At 42.4% G+C, this 22,115-nt stretch overlaps 1 protein-coding gene across 1 annotated transcript in view; it reads right to left on the bottom strand.

The window, feature by feature from the left end:
• Positions 1-706: 706 nt before the first annotated feature.
• The window catches only part of EFCAB6 (EF-hand calcium binding domain 6), a 146,067-nt gene continuing 124,658 nt past the window's right edge, over positions 707-22,115 (bottom strand). The window contains exons 26-31 of the mRNA XM_070947318.1: positions 17,781-17,984; positions 12,339-12,542; positions 10,935-11,112; positions 6,888-7,072; positions 4,508-4,657; positions 707-829 (exon numbers count right to left, since the gene is read on the bottom strand). Coding sequence (XP_070803419.1) covers positions 707-829; positions 4,508-4,657; positions 6,888-7,072; positions 10,935-11,112; positions 12,339-12,542; positions 17,781-17,984 — 1,044 coding nt within the window. The remainder of the gene's footprint in view (positions 830-4,507; positions 4,658-6,887; positions 7,073-10,934; positions 11,113-12,338; positions 12,543-17,780; positions 17,985-22,115) is intronic.

Here is a 22,115-nt window from a genome sequence, read left to right as displayed (position 1 = left end):
GGACATCTCTTTCTCTGGTGGAGAAAGATGAGGGAGCATGGGAAAAAAACAGGATTGAGAAAAAGTTTCAGTTGGCCACCAATTTCCTACAAACTATTTCAGGCCGATGTGAGGCAGAGACACAAACCGGCATCCCCCAAGTGAATGCACTATTCCAGCTCTGGAAATGTCATTTGGATACAGAAGGACTTTTTAATTATGCCGGGCCCATTTTTAACAAACTTGACACATCAAAACTGGGATCAAAATGTATGCATAGACAATTTCCATAGGCTTACTCATAGCTACCACTTCTGCTGGATTCTGGGGTATCCAATTTCTGAATAATGAAGTATAACGTATTAAATATAATCCATTTAGAAAAAATGAAGCAAATAAAATTGAGTATGGTGCCTTTTAAAATCTAAATTAAGAGTTCCTGTTCTTAATAATCCTTTAATTGTGTATGTGGCGGTCTTGGAATTGTCACTGTAATTGTTTTCTGTTTTCACAACTGAGTGGATTTTGAGAAAATTAATAGCCCCAACCTAGTGAAGACTGGCTTCACCAGACACTACTAAGTTTCCATACTATCAGTTTTAGAAGATTGCTGATAAAATGTTAACCAAGAGGCTGAATTGATATGGTTTTATTAACTTCAAAATTAATAAATTTTGCTAATGATTCTTCAAGTTGAAGGGTGATTTCCTTACACCTCCTTTTTTTCTTATTGCAGGAACGCTCTGAGGAATTCATTGTAGGAGATCTTGGAAGTTAAGTTTTTGTCATAATATTCCAAGATGTGAAAAAATTCCTCTTCAGAGAGATTGATTCCATATTTTCGTAGCACCTGCAGAAGAGATAGAAACAGGATGTAGATCTAATCTTTAATTATTTACCATCAAGAAAATTTTGTAGCAGAGAATCAAATATCTGACATAATTTCCACCCCAGGGACAACTTGGCTTTATGGTTGCTGTTCTGATCTGAGATCATCAAGAAAACCACTAATTTGGGAATTAGGCCAATACAGGGTGTCACAATTCAATTGGCTCTGACAACCCATGTCTTAATGACGGATTAAAACAGGCTTTCCTTGGAAATGATAGATTTCTTAAACAAAAACACGACTAAGACAGCAATGGACAGAATTTGTCAGCCACACACATCTCAGGCAGGTTTCCCAAACCTCAGCTATGACTACATAGCCCCATGGGAGTCTGACTGCAACCAATAGGATACATGCCCTTGCCACAGGAACAGGAAGCTCAAATTCAAAGCCCAAGAGAGGGTATAAATCTCTCTCTTGCTCTCTTCCATGTGGTCAGCTAACCCGGAATCACATGTGCTTGGTGGTTCTGCTTTACCATTAAACCATCCTTTACTCCCATTTTTCAATCCCAAATCCACTTCTACTTACCCAAGGAAGAATCTATACTGCTATATTAAGATATATATATATATATATATATATATATATATATATATATATATTGTTTGTTTAGAATAGACAGCCCTCGACTTACGACTGTAATTGAGCCTGCTATTACAGTCATAAGTTGTGATGATTGTTAAGCAGGTCATTATATGATCATGCCTGATTTTATTTTATTTTTTTGTGCCCAATTATTTACTGAACAGGGGGTCGAAAAGCGAATGCCATGGTTGTTAAGCCAATCCATTGTTCGCTATGAGGCATTTTTTGCTGGAAACTGGAAGTAAACACTTGTTTCTGGCAAAAACGTTGTAAATCACAGTCACATACCGTGGGACACTGCTAACAGTAGCTGGTTGCTGAACACCTAAAATGCTGCCATGGGACTGGATGGAGTGGGCATCAAAACTTCAAATGCAGGTAGGTGATAAGTAGCTTTCTCAGGGTCCATCATAATTTCAAACAGTTGCTAAGTCATCAGTCAGAAGTTGAGGACTACCTGTAGTATTTAATTACAGGTAGTCCTCGACTTACAACAATTCACAGGTTGTGGTGGGAATATCCCAACACTCCCATGTTACACCTCTCCTACGTGACTTGCATTGGTTGCCGGTTGCCCTCCGAGTGAGATTCAAGGTGCTGGTGATTACCTATAAGGCCCTACATGGCTTAGGCCCAGGATATTTGGGGGACCATCTGCAGCCAGCAACAGCTTCCCATCGCTCGGTGGATTCCCACAGAGAGGGCCTCCTCAGGGTGCCGTCGGCCAGACAGTGTCGGCTGGCGACCCCCAGGGGGAGGGCTTTCTCTGTGGGCGCACCTACCCTTTGAAATCAACTGCCCCTGGAGCTCCGGGTGGCCGCCGACCTCCGCTCTTTCCGCCGCGACCTGAAAACGTGGCTGTTTCGTTTGGCCGGCCTGGACTGATGGGGTTTTAATTCTAATTTAATTTTAACTTGTTAGTCTTAATTGTACTTTTAACTGTTAAATTATGAGATTTGGATTTAATTTTTTAACTTTTTATTAGATGTTTCTTAACTGTTGTGAGCCGCCCTGAGTCCGGCTGGAGATAGGGCGGCATATAAATAATAATAATAATAATAATAATAATAATAATAATAATAATAATAATAATAATAATAATAATAATAATAATTCATTTAGTGACCATTCAAAGTTACAACGGCATTGAAAAAGTTAGTTATGACCGTTTTTCCCAGTTACAACCGTTGTAGCATTCCTATGATCTTGTGATCAAAATTCAGATGCTTGGCAACTGGTTCACACTTATGACCGTTGCTGTGTCCCGGGGCCATGTAATGCAATCTTTTGCAACCTTATGACAAAGTCAGTGGGGAAGCCAGATTCACTTAACTACCAGGTTACTAACTTATCAACTGCAGTGATTCATTTAATAAACGTGGCAAGAAATGTCATAAAAAGAGGCAAAACTCACTTTATAAATTCTCACTTAACAATAGAAATTTTGGGTTCAATTCGAGGACTATCTGCAATATAGTCCAGTTTAATGCTGGACTATTTTTTAAAAAAATCGTGCTGGGAAGTATCTATTAGGATGACTGAAACTGCTAATGAGGCAGAGAGAAACTGGGAAGTCTTCTATGCAAGCCACCTCCAAGTTCCAATTGCTCTGAGACACCAACCTTCACAATGATTAAAGATACAAACATGAGGCAGAGAAATTAAGTGGTAAGGTAAAGGTTCCTCGGCACATATGTGCTAGTTGTTCCTGACTCTAGGGGACGATGCTCATCTCTGTTTCTAAGCCGAAGAGCCAGCGCTGTCCGAAGACGTCTCCGTGGTCATGTGGCTGGCATGACTAAACGCCAAAGGCGCACGGAATGCTATTATCTTCCCACCAAAGGTGGCCCCTATTTTTCTACTTGCATTTTTTACCTAAACTGCTAGGTTGGCAGAAGCTGGGACAAGTAATGGGAGCTCACCCTGTTACGCGGCACTCGGGATTCGAACCACTGAACTGCCGACCTTCTGATCGACAAGCTCAGAGTCTTAGCCACTGAGCCACCACGTCCCTTCTCTCTATTTTCCTTAAATCCCACAAATGTAAAACTGCAATGATTATTTAGTAACAAATAGAAACGTTGGCATTATTAACACACCTATCTGGCCTTAGCAGAAGATACAAATCAAGTCAAGCACAAAGAAAATAAGAGTTGTACAGGATGACCCACAGTTATTGAATGAAGGCAGGTTTTTTAAAAAAGTTTTTTTTTAAAGGGGGATTTGGGTGAATTACTTCCAGCTGTGAAAATTACAGGAGATGGTTCTTATACTTTTATTTTGTTTATCTCAATCTTTTCGTACCAGAAAAGATAATGGAAAACTTATTTTCACATTGTTGTCAAGAAAATGTACGAGGACACGGATTAGGGGCGGAACGTGACTTGAGGGAGCTTTTGTCTTGGAATATTTTACACCATAAACAGGCCCCAACATCCCTCCTGTGGTTGGTGTAGCAAAGCTATAACAAAGTAAATAGTAGTTTTTAAACATCTAATTAAAGCCACCAATTAAACCAAGAAACCAATCAGAGGAAGCACTTAAATATCAAGGCAACCGTGAGATATTCGTGCCTTCACACAAGCTTACATAAAATATAACTTCAAATGCCACCCCAAAAAAAAAAAACAACAACCCCAAAACCTTTTCTTTGGGAGGAAAAGCTTTCCATGGAAAAGTGCTGTTACAACCCACTGCTCAAATCTTGCAACTAACATTTGCAGGGAGTTTCCTATTGTAAATGGCAATTTCCTTCAACGCCTGGTTCACTTGGTTAGCTAGAACATAAACACAAGTGAAGGCGTTGAAATTGGCATTTAGTCTCAGCAGGTGATGCCACCTGGCTCACCTTATCTGTGCTTGGAAGTGAAGCAGGTCTGGACTTGCATGGGAGACACCAGTGAATGCCAGGGCTGTAGACTAGTCTGGGCAAAACAGCCGCAGAAGAAAAGGAACACCATTCCATATGATTCCCATGGTTAACTTCATGGATATGCCTATGAAGACATCAATTCTGCACAGAGCTTGAAGCTTTAGCAATAAACACACTACCTGTCGGAAATCTTGGATGGTGAGAAGGCCCGTCCCATTTTCATCATAGAACTTAAATGTCCGCCTCATTGGCCGCCAGCAGTGCAGGATTTGGGGTTGAATCCTCATCATTGCATTGAGAAAGGTTGGGGACTGTGGTCCAGAGATGTTCTGGCAGAGATGTGGAAAAGTCAGTGACTGATCCCCTTTCATTGGATAGATCAGCATTCTTCAAACACAGCAATTTTTTAAATTTTTTTAAAAAATTTACAAACACATCAAAGCCTGAACAGTGTGGCACCTGGGTGTCATACATTCTAATACAAATAAAATTAGTAGAATTATTCATAGTTATTACATTCAATCAACTTATATATTTCTAATAATAATAATAATACACATTTATATTAAGTTGCAGTTGTCATTATTCAATTATTCTATGTTTTCTCTTGTTATGGCTTAGGACCTGGTTATTTACGGGACCGCCTACTACCACAAGCAGCCTCCCACCGGCTGGTACGCTCTCATAGAGAGGGGCTCCTCCGGGTGCCGTCAGCTAAACAATGTTGACTGGCGGCCACCAGGGGGAGGGCCTTCTCTGTGGGGGCACCCACTATCTGGAACGAGCTCCCCCCAGAGATACGGAGGATCCCGGATCTATGCACTTTCCGCTGTGCTCTTAAGATTCTTCTATTCCAGCAAGCCAGCCTGGCCTAATTTTCTCCCCTGTTTTAAAATTCTTTTAAAGCGAAATTTTAATTTGTTTTAAATTATTGGGATTTTTTAATTGTCTCGGGCTAAATTATTTAATCTGGTTTTAATTATATCTTTTAACTTTTGTATCTATGTATTTTATTTTGTGCCTGTTCACCGCCCTGAGTCCTTCGGGAGTAGGGCAGTATATAAATCTAATAAAAGAAAAAGAAAGAAAGTTATTGCTTTTATTATAACATATAAAAGTGTATACATTAATATTCTCCTGTCTCTTATTTCTATCTCTTATTCCGTCTTTTAATCATGCCACCCTTTATTAAAAGACATTTTCTTTCTATCCTATCTAACTTCTAGTCATGTCACTTACCTAAAAAAAAGAAAAGAGAGAGAGAGAAAAAGAAAAGCAAATCAAAACAACAACAAAAAAGAGAAATCATCTATCCATCGTCTCTTGCCCGCTTCAATACTTTAATTGCTATGCTTTTTTTGGTTTGCCTCCGATATTCCTCTCTTGGATCTTTATCTCTGTCTGCATCTGCTTCTTGGTTGTTCAATCTAGGTGTTTCAGCATTCTTAAAACATAGCAATCTGAAGATGGGTGATGGACTTCAACTTCCAGAATCCCCCAGCCAGCATGCCCAATCCCAGTCCACCCATCTTCAAGTTGCTAAGGTTAAAAAAACAACCACTGGGATAGACAAAGATGTACTTCAGATATATTAAACCAAGGTTCTTGTAGGAGGAGAGCTGGATTAGTCAATGGTGACAAAAGGTCAGAAGGTGTCTGGTTACATCTCTTCCAACTGACACATTTTATTGAATGGCAGGTGTTTCTGTAAGCTGCATTGCATCTTCGTGCACATGACATTTGTGCGCATCTATGAGTTATGTGTCCACATTAATCCATTTCAGTTCTGCAGTTATAATTCTCCTTCTGTGGATATATTTCCCACATTGCCATGAGGACTGGGTCTGGGTTTGGTGTGAACAGCTGTACTACTTGGGAAGATGTTGTGGCTCCGTTACCTGAGCCTGTGTTATCGGAGGGAGAAGGCTCTGAACATGAAGGAGAGGAGTTGGCCAGGCCTCCCTCTCTAGGACCCTCCTCTCTGACAATGCCTCAGGTGTCTCCCGTAGGAGAAGAGATTGGCCAGGAGCCAGGTATCTCCTCACAGTCGGACAGTGACGGAGATAAATCTTGGCTGGATCCACGCCAGCGTTGGAGAGACAGGCGCGCGCAGCAGAAGAGGAGGCATGCCAGAGATTAAGCTGAGTCACTGGACCACACCCCACAGGAGATAAAAGGGGGTGAGGTGGCCATTCAGACTCTGTGACGGACAAAACAAACTACTAGCGAGTCACATTGTATCTTTGAAACAACGTTATTTACCTTGGATTTAATACGGACTGGACTTGACAATTCTTGGATTGTGTGTATCTTGTTTGGGTTTATCTGTCGGAGGAACAACCCCTCCCTCTATGAGTAAAGTTCTTGGCAAGCAGCTACTGGGTTGCTACCAAGCCTCTTATCGAAAGAATTTGTTGTCTGCCAGTTTCATTTAACCCCTGACTATCTGTTTGTGTGCGTGTGTGAGACGGGGACAGAACAGGAGATGAAAGATGTATAACTAGAGAAAACAAGCATCCCACGCACACCTTTTTCTGCCTTTCACCACAGAGTGCTTACCTGGACCCGTGAGTTTTGGATCAGAAGTCTCTGCAGAGGAGATACTTCCTGTTGTTTAAACAGCAGCACACAGCTTTGAAGGAAGTCACAGTATGCAAACTTGCCTACACTCTTAAAATCGTATTTTGTTATGAGCTGCTGGATTTCTTCTCTGGTTAAATTCAGATGAAATTTCTCTATTATCCCTGTAGGAACCAAGGTCGCAAGATAAAACCAACTGAACTGATTCAAACCTGCCTCTGGATGTGACAGTTTGGGTCTCTTCTGTTGAAATAATAGGAATCATACACTCAGCTGCATTGGACAAATTCTTGGGCAGTGTCTGTCTACCTTAGCAACTTTAAGATCTGTGGGGTTCAACTCCCAGGATTCCTGGGAGTTAAAGTTGCCGAGGTTGAGAAGCACTGGTTTTGAGTAGAGTATTAATCAAACCATATCACCCGAATGCATCCATAATTTGGACTATCTACATTAGATAATTGGCAGGTCACTTCCTGAACTGGTTATGTCTGTAGGGTGAGATCTAAAAAGCCAAGGTAGTAGCCACAATTTTGCTGTCAAAGCTCGCTCTCTCTCTCTCTCTCTCTCTCTCTCTCTCTCTCTCTCTGTCTCTCTCTCTCTCTTTCTCTGTTTAAGTCTCTCTCTCTGCCTCTGTCTCTCTCTCTCTCTATCTGTCTCTGTGTCTCTTTTTCTCTCTATCTGTCTCTCTCTCTCTCTCTCTGTCTCTGTCTCTCTCTTTGTCTCTTTCCCTCTCTCTCTTTCCCTCTCTCTCTGTCTCTCTTTCTCTCTCTCTGTCTCTTTCTCTCTCTCTCTTTGTCTCTGTCTCTGTCTCTTTGTCTTTTTTCCTCTCTCTCTTTGTCTCTCTCTCTCTCTCTCTTTCTCTCTCTCTCTCTCTCTCTGTCTCTGTCTCTCTCTCTCTTTGTCTTTTTTCCTCTCTCCCTTTGTCTCTCTCTCTCTCTCTCTCTTTCTCTCTCTCTCTCTCTTTGTCTCTCTGTCTCTCTCTGTCTCTGTCTCTCTCTGTGTGTCTCTCTGTCTCCCTCTCTGTCTCTGTCTCTGTCTCTCTCTCTCTCTCTCACACACACACACAGAGAGTGGAGTTTTGATCTCAATATCACAGTTGCTATCCTGACTTTTTTGTCCATACCTTGCAGACATTCATGACAATATTTCAGGAATTATGAAGGGATACCTAAGTATAGATCGGTGCACTAAAGCTTATCTGTATGTGTGAATTGTTTTTATTTGCAGATGAAAAAGAACATGGAAGCCTCCTTGAAAAAGAAATTATCCAATCATTTTCATTTGATATGGACCAGAGGAACTGGTTTGATGTTCACATCTTGAACATACTTTCCAGAGGCAGACCGACAGAGGTCAATCTGGATCTGATGCTGGTAGCCATGTGTCTTTCTTATCCCTGGAGATGATATTGGTCTGATTTCAAATGAAAAGACAACCACATGGAGAAAAGGTAAACTGGGCTAAAAAGAATCAGGATTATCAACCACAGGGAAATTGGGGATAGGTTTAAAAATTAGACCACACCTGATGCACTCAAAATGATAGTGATTTTAAAAAATTATTTTTTTTCTTTTGCTTCTGTGGGTAGGATTCAGTGAGCAGCATGATAGGAAGATTGACAGGAGCAAAAAGAGTGATGTATCTCTATTAAAATTCCAAGCCTGCTCCTAAGTGGAATAATTACTCAATCAAAGAACTCAGGAGGGCTGCAGAATTATGAGGAGAAGAACCAGCATTCCACTCCTTTGGTGCCCATTAATCTCCATGCCACATCTAATTTTAATTAAAACACTTTTAATTAAAAGAGAATTAAAGAACTTCGCTTATTTCCAAGGCTGCTTATGGTCCCACACGGACGCATGCATTTTTGGAAACTAACAGTGGGGTGTGGCTGGTACCCAGCTGCCTGGGTAAAGGGAAACAGACTAGGGTAAACACTGGGTTGAGTGGGGAGCAGCCTAATACATATAGCAGCCTGGGCTGTCTACCTAGATTGGTTTAAAAAAAAAATGTCAGGATGCAGCCATGGCAGTGGGACTGAAGCTTCATCTGTTTGTTTGTTTTTTAATGTACAAGGCACCATCATGGCTGCCATCTTGGCTTTTTTTGACCACAATGTGTGGATGTTCCTGATAGCAGCCTTTTGATGAGAATGTCTGAGACCACCAGTATAAAGCCTTAGAAAGACCACACCTAGAAAACTACATCCAGTTTTGATCACCACACCATTAAAAAGATGTTGAGACTCTAGAACAGAGGTCTTCAAACTTGGCAGCTTTAAGACTTGTGGACTTCAACTCCCAGAATTAGAAAAAGAAGACTTGGCACAAAAAATTAGAAGTGCTAAACAGAATTATTTTGAAGATGCCAATAAACCAGGTAGATGGCTAGCATATAAGTTGAAAAAAAGAGACAGAATCAAGGAAAATAACACAATTAGTAGATGACCAAGGACAAATTAGATTTGGGAATGAAGAGAAGAAAAATATTATACAAGATTATTATAAAAAATTATATGAAAAAGAAAATATAGAGGAGGAAAGTGTCAAACGATATTTACACAAGGTGAATTTACCCCAGATTTCTAAAGATACTGAGATGATGCTAGAAGGAAACATAATGATGATGGAATTAACTGAAGCACTTAAAAAACAAAAGAATGGGAAGGCACCAGGCCCAGACGGACTGCCAGCGGAATATTATAAGACTTTACAGGAATCATTGAGTCTTCCATTGTTAGAAGTTATGAATGAAGTAATGTCAAAGATGGAAATATCCAAATTGAAGTCCACAAGTCTTAAAGCTGTCAACTTTGGGGACCTCTGCTCTAGAAAGAGTGCAGAGAAGAGCAACAAAGATGATTAGGGGACTGGAGACTAAAACATATGAAGAACGGTTGCAAAAACTGGGCATGGCTAGTCCAGTGAAGAGAAGGACCAGGGGAGACATGATAGCAGTGTTCCAATATTTGAGGGGATGTCACCGAGAGGAGGGGGATCAACCTATTTTCCAAAGCACCTGAAGGCCAGACTAGGAACAATGGATGGAAACTGATCAAGGAGAGATTCAACCTAGAAATAAGGAGACATTTTCTGACAGTGAGAGCAATCAACCTATGGAACAGAAGTTGCCTTCAGAAGTTGTGGGAGCTTCATCGCTGGAAGCTGTCAAGAAGAGACTGGACTGCCATCTGTGAGAAATGGTGTAGGTTCTCCTGGGCGGGGAGGTTGGACTAGATGACCTACAAGCAGTGGTGGGTTGCTCCCGGTTCGCACCGGTTCGCAAGAACTGGTAGTAAAAATTTGTAGTAGTTTGGAGAACCGGTAATAACATTGGCTGGCCACGCCTCCGAACCAGTCCCCGGCCCGGTTGCCCCTTGCTTATCCCGCCCTCCTCATCAGAGGCTTTTTTTTTTTACTTTTAAAAGCATTTTTTCTACAACCTCTTTGGCCAAAAAAAATGCTTTTAAAAGTAAAAAAAAAAAGCCTCTGATGATCGCACTGCTCAGCTGGGATCATCAGAGGCTTCTGAAAGCATTTTTTTCTGCAATCCTTTGGCTGAAGAAGTTGTAAGAAAAAAAAATGCCTTTAAAAGCCTCCGGCAATCCCCGCTGAGTTGCCTGATCGCCAGAGGCTTCTGAAAGCATTTTTTCCTGCAACCTCTTCAGCCGAAGAGGTTGTAGAAAAAAAAATGCCTTTAAAAGCCTCTGGCGATCCCAGCTGAGTTGCCTGATCGTCAGAGGCTCCTAAAAGCATTTTTTTCTGCAACCTCTTAAGGTTGTAGAAAAAATGCGTTTAAAAGTAAAAAAAAAAAAAATGTTGGCCATGCCCACCCAGTCACATTACCCCCCACAAAATAAGCCACACCCACAGAACCGGTAGTCAAATATTTTAGAACCCACCCCTGCCTACAAGGTCTCGTCCAACTGTTATTCTATTATCTGCCTTTAAGCAAAGCAGTCACATTTGGCTTCCCCTTTCAAATTCTAAATGTTGAACGAGATTTTTTTTAAAAAAGACAACCAACCTATAATATCTTCAACTGAGATTTCTCCAGAGCGCTCCACATCCTTCTCTCTGCATTCTTTCAGGATTTCTTTCCAACAATGTTGGACATTTTTCCGGATTTTACTTTCAATTGGCTGGCAATTCAGGATAGGTGGAGTGGGAACAGGTGCTGTGTTAGGTCTGCCGGCACCTGGGACCTAAAGAGAGGACAACATTCTCAGCTTGCTGTTCAGGGTTCAAGGAAATGAAATGCAATTGCTTTCTAAATCTGTGGCGGAATAAAATTGAGGATAGTGATTGGAAATTTTCTTTTTATTTGCAAATCACGACGATTACAGATAGACCTCACTTCACCACCATAATGGGGACTGCCACTCCAGCACTAGGCAACACAGTTGTTACGTGAAACCTCACACAACTGCAACAGTGTTATGACACCACTTCCACTGTTAAGTGAATTGTGGCAGTCATTAAATGAGACATCATGTGACCATGACTTGCAATTTTACTGCCAGCTTCTCCAATAACTCTGCTTCCCAGATGTGGTTGTGAACCATGCAAATGGCACTCATGTGACTGTGGGAACAACGGAACAGTCATAAATGTGAGGACCAGTTGTAAAGTTATTTTTTTTTCGGCGTTAAGCAAGGCTGGAGTTGGCAAATATTCAGATGGGAGACGACCCAGACAGGAACTGGGACTGCTGGGTAAACTGGATAGTAAAAAAAGCTAAACAAAACAGGAAACATCAGAATAAATCTGGACTCAGGTGGTTACCAAGAAAAGTGGATGGCTGTGTCCAAGAAATCACTAGGAATCAAACTCTACACCTGGCTAGGTGGCTCAGTGGCTAAGACGCTGAGCTTGTCGATCAGAAAGGTCGGCAGTTCGGTGGTTCAAATCCCTAGTATACCTGTAGGTGTCCTGCGTGAGCAGGGGGTTGGACTAAATGACCTGCAAGGTCCCTTCCAACTCTGTTACTGTTACTAATCTATTCAAAGGAGATGTGGCTTCACTATTTCTGAAGTTCTGACATAAAATCTCTTAAGTCTTTGCTGGCTGCCTTCTCAGCTGTGAGAAGAAAATGGAATCACACCTTAAAACCTCAAGAAAGGAAGACAGCAATAGCAATAGCGCTTAGACTTATATACCGCTTCACAATGCTTTACAGCCCTCTCTGAGCAGTTTACAGAGTCAGCCTATTGCCCCCAACAATCTGGGTCCTCATTTTACTGACCTCGGAAGGATGGAAGGCTGAGCCAACCTTGAGCTGGTGAGAATCGAACTGCTGGCGGTCGGCAGAATTACCCTGCAATACTGCATCCTAACCACTGCGCCATCACAGCTCTCTGATGGCATCCAAACTGCCAAAGAAGAAAGCAAATGCCATTTCCAGATCAGAAGAAGGACCTGATATGCTCACCTTCTTTGGAGATTGAGGTTGAGTTGCTGTTTTGGGCCGTGAAAGAACCCGTGATTCAGATTCAGCAGCCAAAGGTGGTTTGCTGGGATTCTCAGCATTGGCCGTATCAGACATCCCTCCCTCAGTGCTGAAATTCCTCAAAAATCCAGAATATTTCAATTTCCCACTCAGGTCAAGAGGTACTGTGTTCCAGAGATTTTCGAACTAAGCACACAGAAACAGATCTATTAGCACATATGAGGCATTTGGCACATGATAGTATTCTGACAGAGGCTTCCCCAGAGCATGAAACAAACTCCTTGTCCCTGACAAAAACCCCTTTTTATTAATTTCCTGTGAATTCTGCTCATTCACAACCGGCAAAGTCTTTCAGGGGAGGATTTACAGTCACAGACCTTATCTGGCTTGGAGAGCTGACAGGTTGATATCTGCAGAACTTGGCAAGGAGTCTCGGAGAGTCATGAACCAATTAAGTGAACTAATTGTCTCCTGAAAACTCCACTCCCCTTTCGCTCCTCTGTTTCCTCTGGGAGGGGCCATTCAACGTCTGGCCTTACTCCCAAGTCGACCCTTGTTCTTTAGTTGTTCCCTTCGTCTGGCAACTCTGCGCATGCACACATTGGGAACAGGCTCCAGCTGTTCGTCTGCCTCACTGATGTCTGACTCTGAAGACAGCTGATAGCTGGCATACGGCTCTGGCCCCCTCTCTGCCTCCGACACAGAGCCCTCATTAGAGCCTTCCCCAGGCTCCAGGACTGCCCCATGTTCCTCCCCAACCTCCTCACTGTCTGAATCTGCTGTCAGCTCTGCTGGCCGCTGATAGGCGACAACAGATAGATGAGTCAAGCAAAAATTAATTTCTCAAGCAAATAACATAGGCCAAGAAAACAAGGTTCCCCCCAACCATCTGAGGTGGTAGAAAACTTCTCTATGATAAAGGAAATTAATCTTCAATGGAGGGGTGTCTCTACAATATGGTAAAAGATAACAAGAAGGTATATGTGAATCCTATCCCCTTTCTACTTGCATCCATTATGTAGTTGCAGCTGCCATCTTGGCGTTTGGCGAGGATGCTCCTATAGGAGGCACAACCTAAAAAATGGGATGGGGTAAAAAGAAGAGCTCTGTGGTTAGATGGACAGGGAATGGTCCTACAGTGGGCGCTCTACAAGTTGCTGACCTCCTTAAGAGTAAATCAGAATTTTCACTCAGGAGGTTGCATTGTATGTTCCTCTATTTTCTCACTTGGATCCAGCTTCAACCTGTCTCAGCAGCAGTTTGGTAGCAAGGTGCAGGTTCTGTTGCAAGGATATGTCCGTTAGAAAGAAATAGCACAACGGTCTGCAGATGAGACCTAAAACTCTGAGGCAGTGTGAATAACTAATGAAAGTATGACAGATGGGGGTGGGAGAGCACATCATATCTTTGTTGCTCCTTGGGTTTTTTTCTTTTTGTTTTTACCCATGAACAAGGAAGCACCTCCAAGGATCTATAAATAAAGGGCCTACAAGAAAAGCTGGGAACGTGCCTGGTTCCCAGCTGGTGAATTAGCTCAGTGGTTGAAACCCCGAAGATCCAGCGGTGGGTTTCGGATTATCTTACTACCAGTTCACTGCATGCAGGCTCACTCACTTCATGCGCGTGTGCGCCCGGTTTACACGTGCGTCTGCCTTCTGCACATGCACCTGGCCTTCCATGCATGTGCTTTGCTCACACACATGCCTTCCATTCATGCGCCTGGCCTCAAAAACATGCCCAAATAGGATGGCATAGAGCTACCGGTTTGGGCAAACTGGTCCGAACCGGCTGAATACCACCTCTGCCAAGATCCCAACCTTGAAGGCTTTAAGACGCAGGACATACAGTTGCAAACTAAATTTCACCTCAGAGTTAGGCTTTGTTCTTAAGCAATCTTTCTGGCCAAGTAACCTGACTATCTACAACGAATATGTAAGACTTTGCTATAGTGACGAATATCTGTAGCTCAGGTGTAGGATGAGGATAAAGTTTCGTTCGCCAAGCTTGTCGGTTGGTTTCTGAACGTTTCGTTACCAGGCTTTGTAACATCTTCAGTGGAGTTTAGGGGATGTCAGTGTCAAGGGTTCTGTTTATAAGGGCTTAGGTGTGGGTGTGTCAAGTGAGGGTCTTGTGACAGGTCATGTGATGAGTCATCTGTGAGTCTTGTGATGGGTCTTGTGATAAGGAGATTACCTCAGGTCAGGGTCATTGGGAGGTGAACTGCTGGTGTGTGTGTGTGTGGGGGGAGGGATTGCATGAGTTGGTTGTGGGTCGGTGCCCTCCAGGTGTGAAATCTACTTACCTTCCTTACCGGTTTGGAAGTGCACGCGGCACGCACAGACCTTCTGCACGTGCACAAAACCTTCTGCGCATGTGCAGACGGTAAAAAACACATTACTTCCTGGTTAAAACCAGGAAGTAATGACATCCTGGCGGGTGTGGGGAGCTTCGCTGCACCATCGCTACCAGATCGCTGAACCACCGGCCAAGATTGCTACCGGACCGGGTGATCTGGCCCGATCCGGGAGCATTTCACTCCTGGTGCCGTTCCTGGTTGGCTGTGCTGTTGACTTGGATTCTGAGGGGTTTGTAGACTGGTTGTAGGTCACCGTGTCTATTGATGGAATTGCTTGTGGAGTGCCAGGCTTCAATGAACTCACGAGCATGGCGGGTGGTAGCGTGGCCGATGATTTTTGTGTTGCTCCAGTCGAACTGATGCTGTTTGGTGTCGGTGTGGGTAGAGATTAAGGATTTGGTATCGTGGCGTTTGACTGCCAGCTGATGTTCGTGGATTCCGGTTTTTAATTGATGTGATATTTGTCCCACGTAGATTTGGTTGCTCTGGTTATAGTTGATTTTGTAGACGACATTGTTTCTTTTGTCTGTCTGTATGTTGTCTTTGGTTCTGGATAATTCCTGGAGAAGTGTGGCTGTGGGTTTGTGGACTATTGTTATTCCTAAGGGTTGGAGGATTCTGACTGTCATTTCCAACACACCTTTTTTGTACAGTAGGGTTAGTTTTTGCCTGGCGGTACAAGGCTGCTGGAAGAATGACCTCAGCCTGGCCATACTGCCATTTCCTGTTTTCCCAGCTCCTAATCTGCTCAGTTTCTGGATTGCATCTTCCTGCTACCCCAATATTTGTCCTAGGATTGCCTTGCTGCTTTTGAAACTTGATCTTGTTTGTGATCTCAGACAAAAAAAAAAAAAAAAAAAAAAACCTGAGCAAAACTGTAAGACTGAGGGCCAGTTTTGTTCTTGCTGCTTAATTTTACAGTCTGGAAGTGAGACAGTATGTATCTGATGGAAAATCCTTTCATCTTTTACTAGTCTACCCTAATCTGATTCTTCTTTAAGTCCCTTTGGGAAAGAGAAAGAGGAGCTTGGGTTGGATCCAGAAATGGAATAAAAAGTTTGGTTTTTCCTTTGTTCTGGTTCTTGGGCAGTCTGTCTGAACAAGTGAAATGCTGGATCAGTGCAGGAAAGCCTAGGATCAAGGTATTAAGTCATCAACTGTGGATATGCACAGATGGAAATTCAGTGCCAATTTCAATGGCTTGTATTTCTAATGCGGTATATACTCTATGAAGAGTTCATGATTTCTTCTGGGGTTTGAACAAGCAAGTTATTTTTTTTTCCTTTAATGTACATGCATACTCCCATATACACACATACACACACTTTGCTCAACTTCCTGACATGCCACAGATTAGACCTTAGAGAAAACTTCATCACCTCTAAGGCTTTGATTTGCATGTGGCAAGTTACAGGAAAACATCAAAGACCACAAGTACATTTCGAATTTCCTTTTAACTTTTCCCCCATTGGACACATGTCTACCATATTATAAATTATACAAAGCAAAGCACACTGAGCTGCTTAGAGGACTTCAAAATGCTTTTTTTCAAGCATCAACTGAATATTATCATTGCTTTGAGTTCCAGGTTAACTATCAGTTGAAGGTTGCCAGCCTGGGAAATCTATCAACAGTGTAACAGACAAGATGAAGTGGAAAACTTCACACATATCCAGCAGAAGGTAGTTCCAAAGAAGCTTCAACAAAAGTAGAGGAACTGGGGACTTGGCCTCAATCAGTTTCACGCTTTTTGAGTTCCTGGTATATTTAAGACTAGTTGACCCCCTGTTTAAATGGGTTCCAGTTATAATTTTCATACAGGGTGTTAGGATTCATTGACATGAGGCAAAAAAGAGCTGCTTTCTGAACAGGGATCTTGGACCTATTAACAAAGAAAGGCTTATTGAAGAACTTCTATGCATTGTCTGCTCTCACCTCCTTCCTGTCAGCCTCCACTGGACTTGAAGTGGATTATATTTATGGCACATCTTAGTACCAGTTGATATTCTCTCATTGGCTCATCCCTGGGCCAGAGATGCTGCAAAGGTAACAGCAATCTAAACCTCCTTGCAATCAGGGGACCAAAAGCTCAGAACTGTGACTGATAATAGACCCACATGAGATCCATCTTCTCTGGGCAAGGTTCTTCTTACATCAGAGGTGGTATTCAGCAGGTTCTGACCAGTTCTGGAAAACCGGTAGCGGAAATTTTGAGTAGTTCGGAGAACCTATCACCTCTGACTGGCCCCACCCCCATCTATTCTCTGCCTCCCGAGTCCCAGCTGATTGGGAGGAAATAGGGATTTTGCAGTAACCTTCCCCTGGAGTGGGGAGGGAATGGAGATTTTACAGTATCCTTCCCTTGCCACGCCCACCAAACCACGCCCACTAAGACAAGCCCACTAAACCAGTAGTAAAAAATTTTGAATCCCACCACTGCCTTAGATCAGTAAGCTCAAGAATCAAGAATCAGGTTCGTTCATGAAAGTGCATTTATGATCTGTGATTTCAATGATTATTAAAAAAAGAGTCTGGATAATACGTAGAAAAAAGTGGCCTTTTGGTGTAACCATAAAGTAAGAGATAATTTTGTAATTGTGCTTACATTTGCCTCAAGGGAAATTGGAAGCTTCTTCCTATTCATTTTTTCTTTCTTTCAGTACGTTTGCTCTTTTAAAGAATTATTATTTTTTAGATTGTGTTGGTTTTTAGGTTCTTTGCAAAACTTTTAATAAAAATGTATATAAAAAAAGAATCGAGTCGTTTTGCACACAAGGGGTTAAAAGTAATAGAACTTTTTTTTTTTTGGAATGTGAAAGAATATACACCTATATTGTAACATTTCCACTCATCGGTTCTGTATTGAGTTGCATAAAAGCGATTCTCCTAGGCACTGAAAGAGGGGAAGAAAGATCGGGGACCTAATGCATTATTTATACTTTTGACCAGGTAAAACAAAACAAATAACTTGGCAGGGCCGTATCAATATTTCCTAGGTGAGTATTTTTTCTGTCTGGGAGAGAGAGAGAGAGAGAAACGATTCCTAAGGAAATTCCCACTTTGCTCACCTGTTCATCAGTTAGAAGCAAGAAGCGTCGGTTACAGATATCCCTGAAGACGTCTTTGGACACCAGGTTTGTTTTTGCGCTATCTGCGTTTTTAAACTCCTGTTCGATGGCTTGAAAGCGGGCACCCACCACCTCCTGTATGCGGGCCAAAACCTCTTGATTGGATAGGTCCCGACAAGCAAATCGAGTCTGCTCTCTTTCCGCCTGGTTAAGAATGTATAAAAGAAAGTAATTTCAAAGGGATCCAATGCCTCTTAAGGATCATGCAGGAATCCTGCCCCCAATATTTATTTTTATTTATTTATTTATCTCGTCAAGCATATATTTGATAACAGATACAAGTGTAAACATGATTATGAATACATGAAATGGATACGAATAAAAGGGGACATTAGGATAGGGACGGTAGGCACGCTGGTGCTCTTATGCACGCCCCTTCAAGACCTCTTAGGAATGGGGTGAGGTCGACAGTACGTTAAACTTTAACCTTAGACTGTCTAAGGTTAAAGTTTTGGGGGTTTGGGGAAGAAGCCACAGAGTTAGGTAGTGCACTCCAGGCATTGACCACTGTCGTAAAGTCGTATTTTCTGCAACCAAGTTTGGATCGGTTTACCATGAGTTTGTATCTATAGCGTGCTCTTGTATTGTTTTGGTTGAAGCTGAAGTAGTCATTGGCAGGTAGGACATTGTAGCAGATGATTTTATGTACTACATTTAGGTCAGACCGAAGACGGCGAAGTTGTCTAAGCCCAACATTTCAAGTCTGGTGTATTTTGCTGCAAGCAGAGGAGTGGAGGACTCTTCTCGTGAAATATCTCTGGACTCATTAGATTGTATTAATGTCCGATATGTAGTGCGGGTTCCAGACAGATGAGCTGTATTCAGGAATTGGTCTGGCAAAAGTTTTGTATGCCCTAGTTTGCAGTTCAATATTACCGGAGAAGAATAGTGTCACCAAGACCAGCTTGGACTCTATGCACCATGCAAGTTTTGTTGAAGGTATATCAGGAAATGCCAGGGGAAAGGACAAGAGGTCAAGAATAAGGGGCTAATACCTTTATTTAAACAATGAAGCAAGGTTACTATTTGCCTTAAAACACTTCCACCTTTTGAGCATAAGGCAAATTCTGGGTAATTGAATTCTACAAAATAAACTTGGTTACTTACCTATTTGGATCCATGGTAATACCTATCCATGTAGTAGATTTAAAGGAGGGAATAACCCAAAGGAAGGAATTTGACCAAATGTTTAGAAAATTCCCAGAGATAGTCAAAACAATAAAAAAAGCTTGCTACACAGTTCTCGCTCACTTACATAATCGTACATGAGGGAAAACCTGCTGAATTTGGAAATAAAAAAAAAGGCTTGGTAGGAACACAACTGTTGTGGCCCATTTCAAGCACTAAATAAAATCTTCATACACATATAGTATATGAACTCCCATGAATCTAATCCTATATGGGACCATAGGTTTAGTCTTCTGAGCTTTTGGACTCGTGCTGGAGCCCATCCTCTGGGAATTTCTCTCTAGCAGTGTGTGTGCTTTTGGCTACTTTGTGTGTGGCATTTATGTGGTGCCTGTTGTGTGTAGCTTTTTAGAGACCTGCAATCTAATCCTATGTTGTTGTTGTTGTTAGTTCGGAAGTCGTGTCCGACCCATCGCAACCCCATGGACAATGTTCCTTCAGGCCTTCCTGTCCTCTACCATCCTCTGGAGTCCATTTAAGCTCACACCGACTGCTTCAGTGACTCCATCCAGCCATCTCGTTCTCTGTTGTCCCCTTCTTCTTTTGCCCTCAATCGTCCCCAGCATCAGGCTCTTCTCCAGTGAGTCTTTCCTTCTCATTAGGTGGCCAAAGTATTTGAGTTTCATCTTCAGGATCTGGCCTTCTAAAGAGCAGTCAGGGTTGATCTCCTCTAGGACTGACCAGTTGGATCGCCTTGCAGTCCAATGGATTCATGGGAGTCTTCTCCCGCACCATAGTTCATAGGCCTCCATTCTTTGGTGCTCAGCCTTCCTTATGGTCCAACTTTCACAGCCATATATTGCAACTGGGAAAATCATATCCTTGACTATACGCACTTTTGTTGGCAGGGTGATGTCTCTGCTTTTTAGTATGCTGTCTAGATTTGCCATAGCTTTCCTCCCCAGGAGCAAGCGTCTTTTAATTTCTAATCCTATACTTGATATTATTTGTACTAAATCCTGGGAAAGAGAAAGGTTTTACACTGATGGAACTTGGATACTTTCAATGTATAAATCTGGGTACAAAATTTTCAGAAACCACATATACCATGTCTCTCATCGGATGGAAACAACAATGTTGTCGTATTATAACATATCTTTACTGACCATGCTGAGGTTGAGAAACACTGCCTTAAGGAGTCCTTTGACATGAGGCAGGAGAGGATGATTTTTGTTGTGATACACAACTCTTTGGAATACCTTTCCTCCCAGAAACCAAGATAGCACAGACTTTGCTACAATTTAGGCATCCATTGAAAAGGTTTTTATTTGCCTCAGCATTTGAAGGCTGAACTGAGTTTCTTAACTGCACCATCTATGCATCTTATGTTTGTATTCTATGTGTTTTAGAGGTTTATATTTTATTGGGATTTTAATTCCATATACTGCCCAAAGCTGTATTGGTATATAGGTAGCATACATCTTCCATTCCTGTACATGCATATAAAACCAATTCCATGGTTCAGTGGACTCCTCTCAAGATGGCTGACCACAAAGTATGCAGTATTGCACTTCTTTTGGGTCTAGAGAAGCCAAGGAGCAAACCTCAGCCTTGGTCAAACTCCCTATATGGGGCCTGAGAGTGTGTACACATCAGGAGGATTACAGTTATCTTTCAAATTACATCCCCATTGATAGTAAGGATGCCTCTTAGGCAAAGTGTTCTCAAAAAAATCTGCTTTTTCAGTAATTGGAGTTTAATCCAATCTCTTGACATCTTTATTTCAAATAAGTCTTACCTTTTGACTAACAGACCTGATTTATCCCCACACCATTCCTGTTTCAACTGCTCTGGAATTCTGGAAAGTGAATATTCTGTCAACTAGTTTAAAAGAACTGGCTGGTAGACATCAGTTTAGGCTCAATGAAGCCATGATATATGGCTAAAATGTGAAACTGAGTATTTGGAGAAAAAAGGCTAAGAGAACCATCCAACCAATAAAGCACTACTTTTTATTTCTTCCTTTTGATCACGTTTGACTTTCGTCTGGAGTTTTTTTGGCAAGGTTTTTCGGAAATAGTTTGCTATGGCCTCCTTCCTAGGGACTGAGAGAAAGTCACTGGCTCAAGATTACCCAGATGGCTTTATGCCTAAGGCAGGACTAGAACTCAGGGTCTCCCAGTTTCTAGCCTGATGCCTTCACTATTATACTATACCTGCTGTCTAAATCATAACTACTATCCAACAATTAGCAGAGGGAAAACAACAGACTCTCCTTCAGGGGACATGTTTAGCTGGACCCTGGATGGCCATAGATAGGGGAGGCTGAAATGGTGAGCTTCTGCACTGGTTTGGACTAGAGCAATGTTTCTTAAAGAGTGGCCTAGGGCACAGTTCCCCAACCTTTCTGGCTTTGCAGACCAGCAGGGAGCGGGCGGGGGGGAGGATCATTTGGCACGAGTGGCCAGCAAGCACGCACACAAACAGCTTCATTTGTGCAAGTGGCATCACGCGTGCCTGTTGTTCACACAAATGGAGCGTGCGTGCACATGCTTGCCCACTGTTCGTGCATGTGGGAATGCCCGCACGTGTGCTAGCCTGCTGTTTTGGGGAGTCCTCTGACTAAGACCCTCTCGGGAGTCTGCAACAAAATTATTTGCCAGCCTAAAACAATACATTATTAAAACCCTATCAAATAATGATGAGATGCAGAACCAGCAGCAAATATATCAGTTTTAATTTTTAATACTTTAATACTTTAATACTTTAAACACGGGTAGTCCTTGACTTACGATAATGGAGGCCAGAATTTATGTTGCTAAGTGAGAAATTTGTTAAGTTTCTCCATGGCTTAGGGCCCGGGTACTTACGAGACCACCTTCTGCCACCGATAACCTCCCACCGGCCAATCCGCTCCCACAGAGAGGGTCTCCTCAGGGTGCCGTCGGTCAAGCAATGTCGACTGACGACCCCCAGGGGGAGAGCCTTCTCTGTGGTGGCACCCGCCCTCTGGAACGAGCTACCCCCAGGAATACGACTGATCCCGGACCTCCGTACTTTCCGCCGAGCGTTAAAGACCTTCTTATTCCAGCAAGCCGGGCTGGCTTAAAATTTTAATGGGTTATTTTATGGGGAAAGGGTTTTAAA

The sequence above is a fragment of the Pituophis catenifer genome, unplaced genomic scaffold (assembly GCF_029215685.1).
Source record: "Pituophis catenifer annectens isolate HBS135680 unplaced genomic scaffold, rPitCat1.0.hap2 SCAF_7, whole genome shotgun sequence".
Taxonomy (NCBI): domain Eukaryota; kingdom Metazoa; phylum Chordata; class Lepidosauria; order Squamata; family Colubridae; genus Pituophis; species Pituophis catenifer.
The sequence above is the reverse complement of the archived record's forward strand: the minus strand, read 5'-3'. Positions and strand labels throughout refer to the sequence as shown.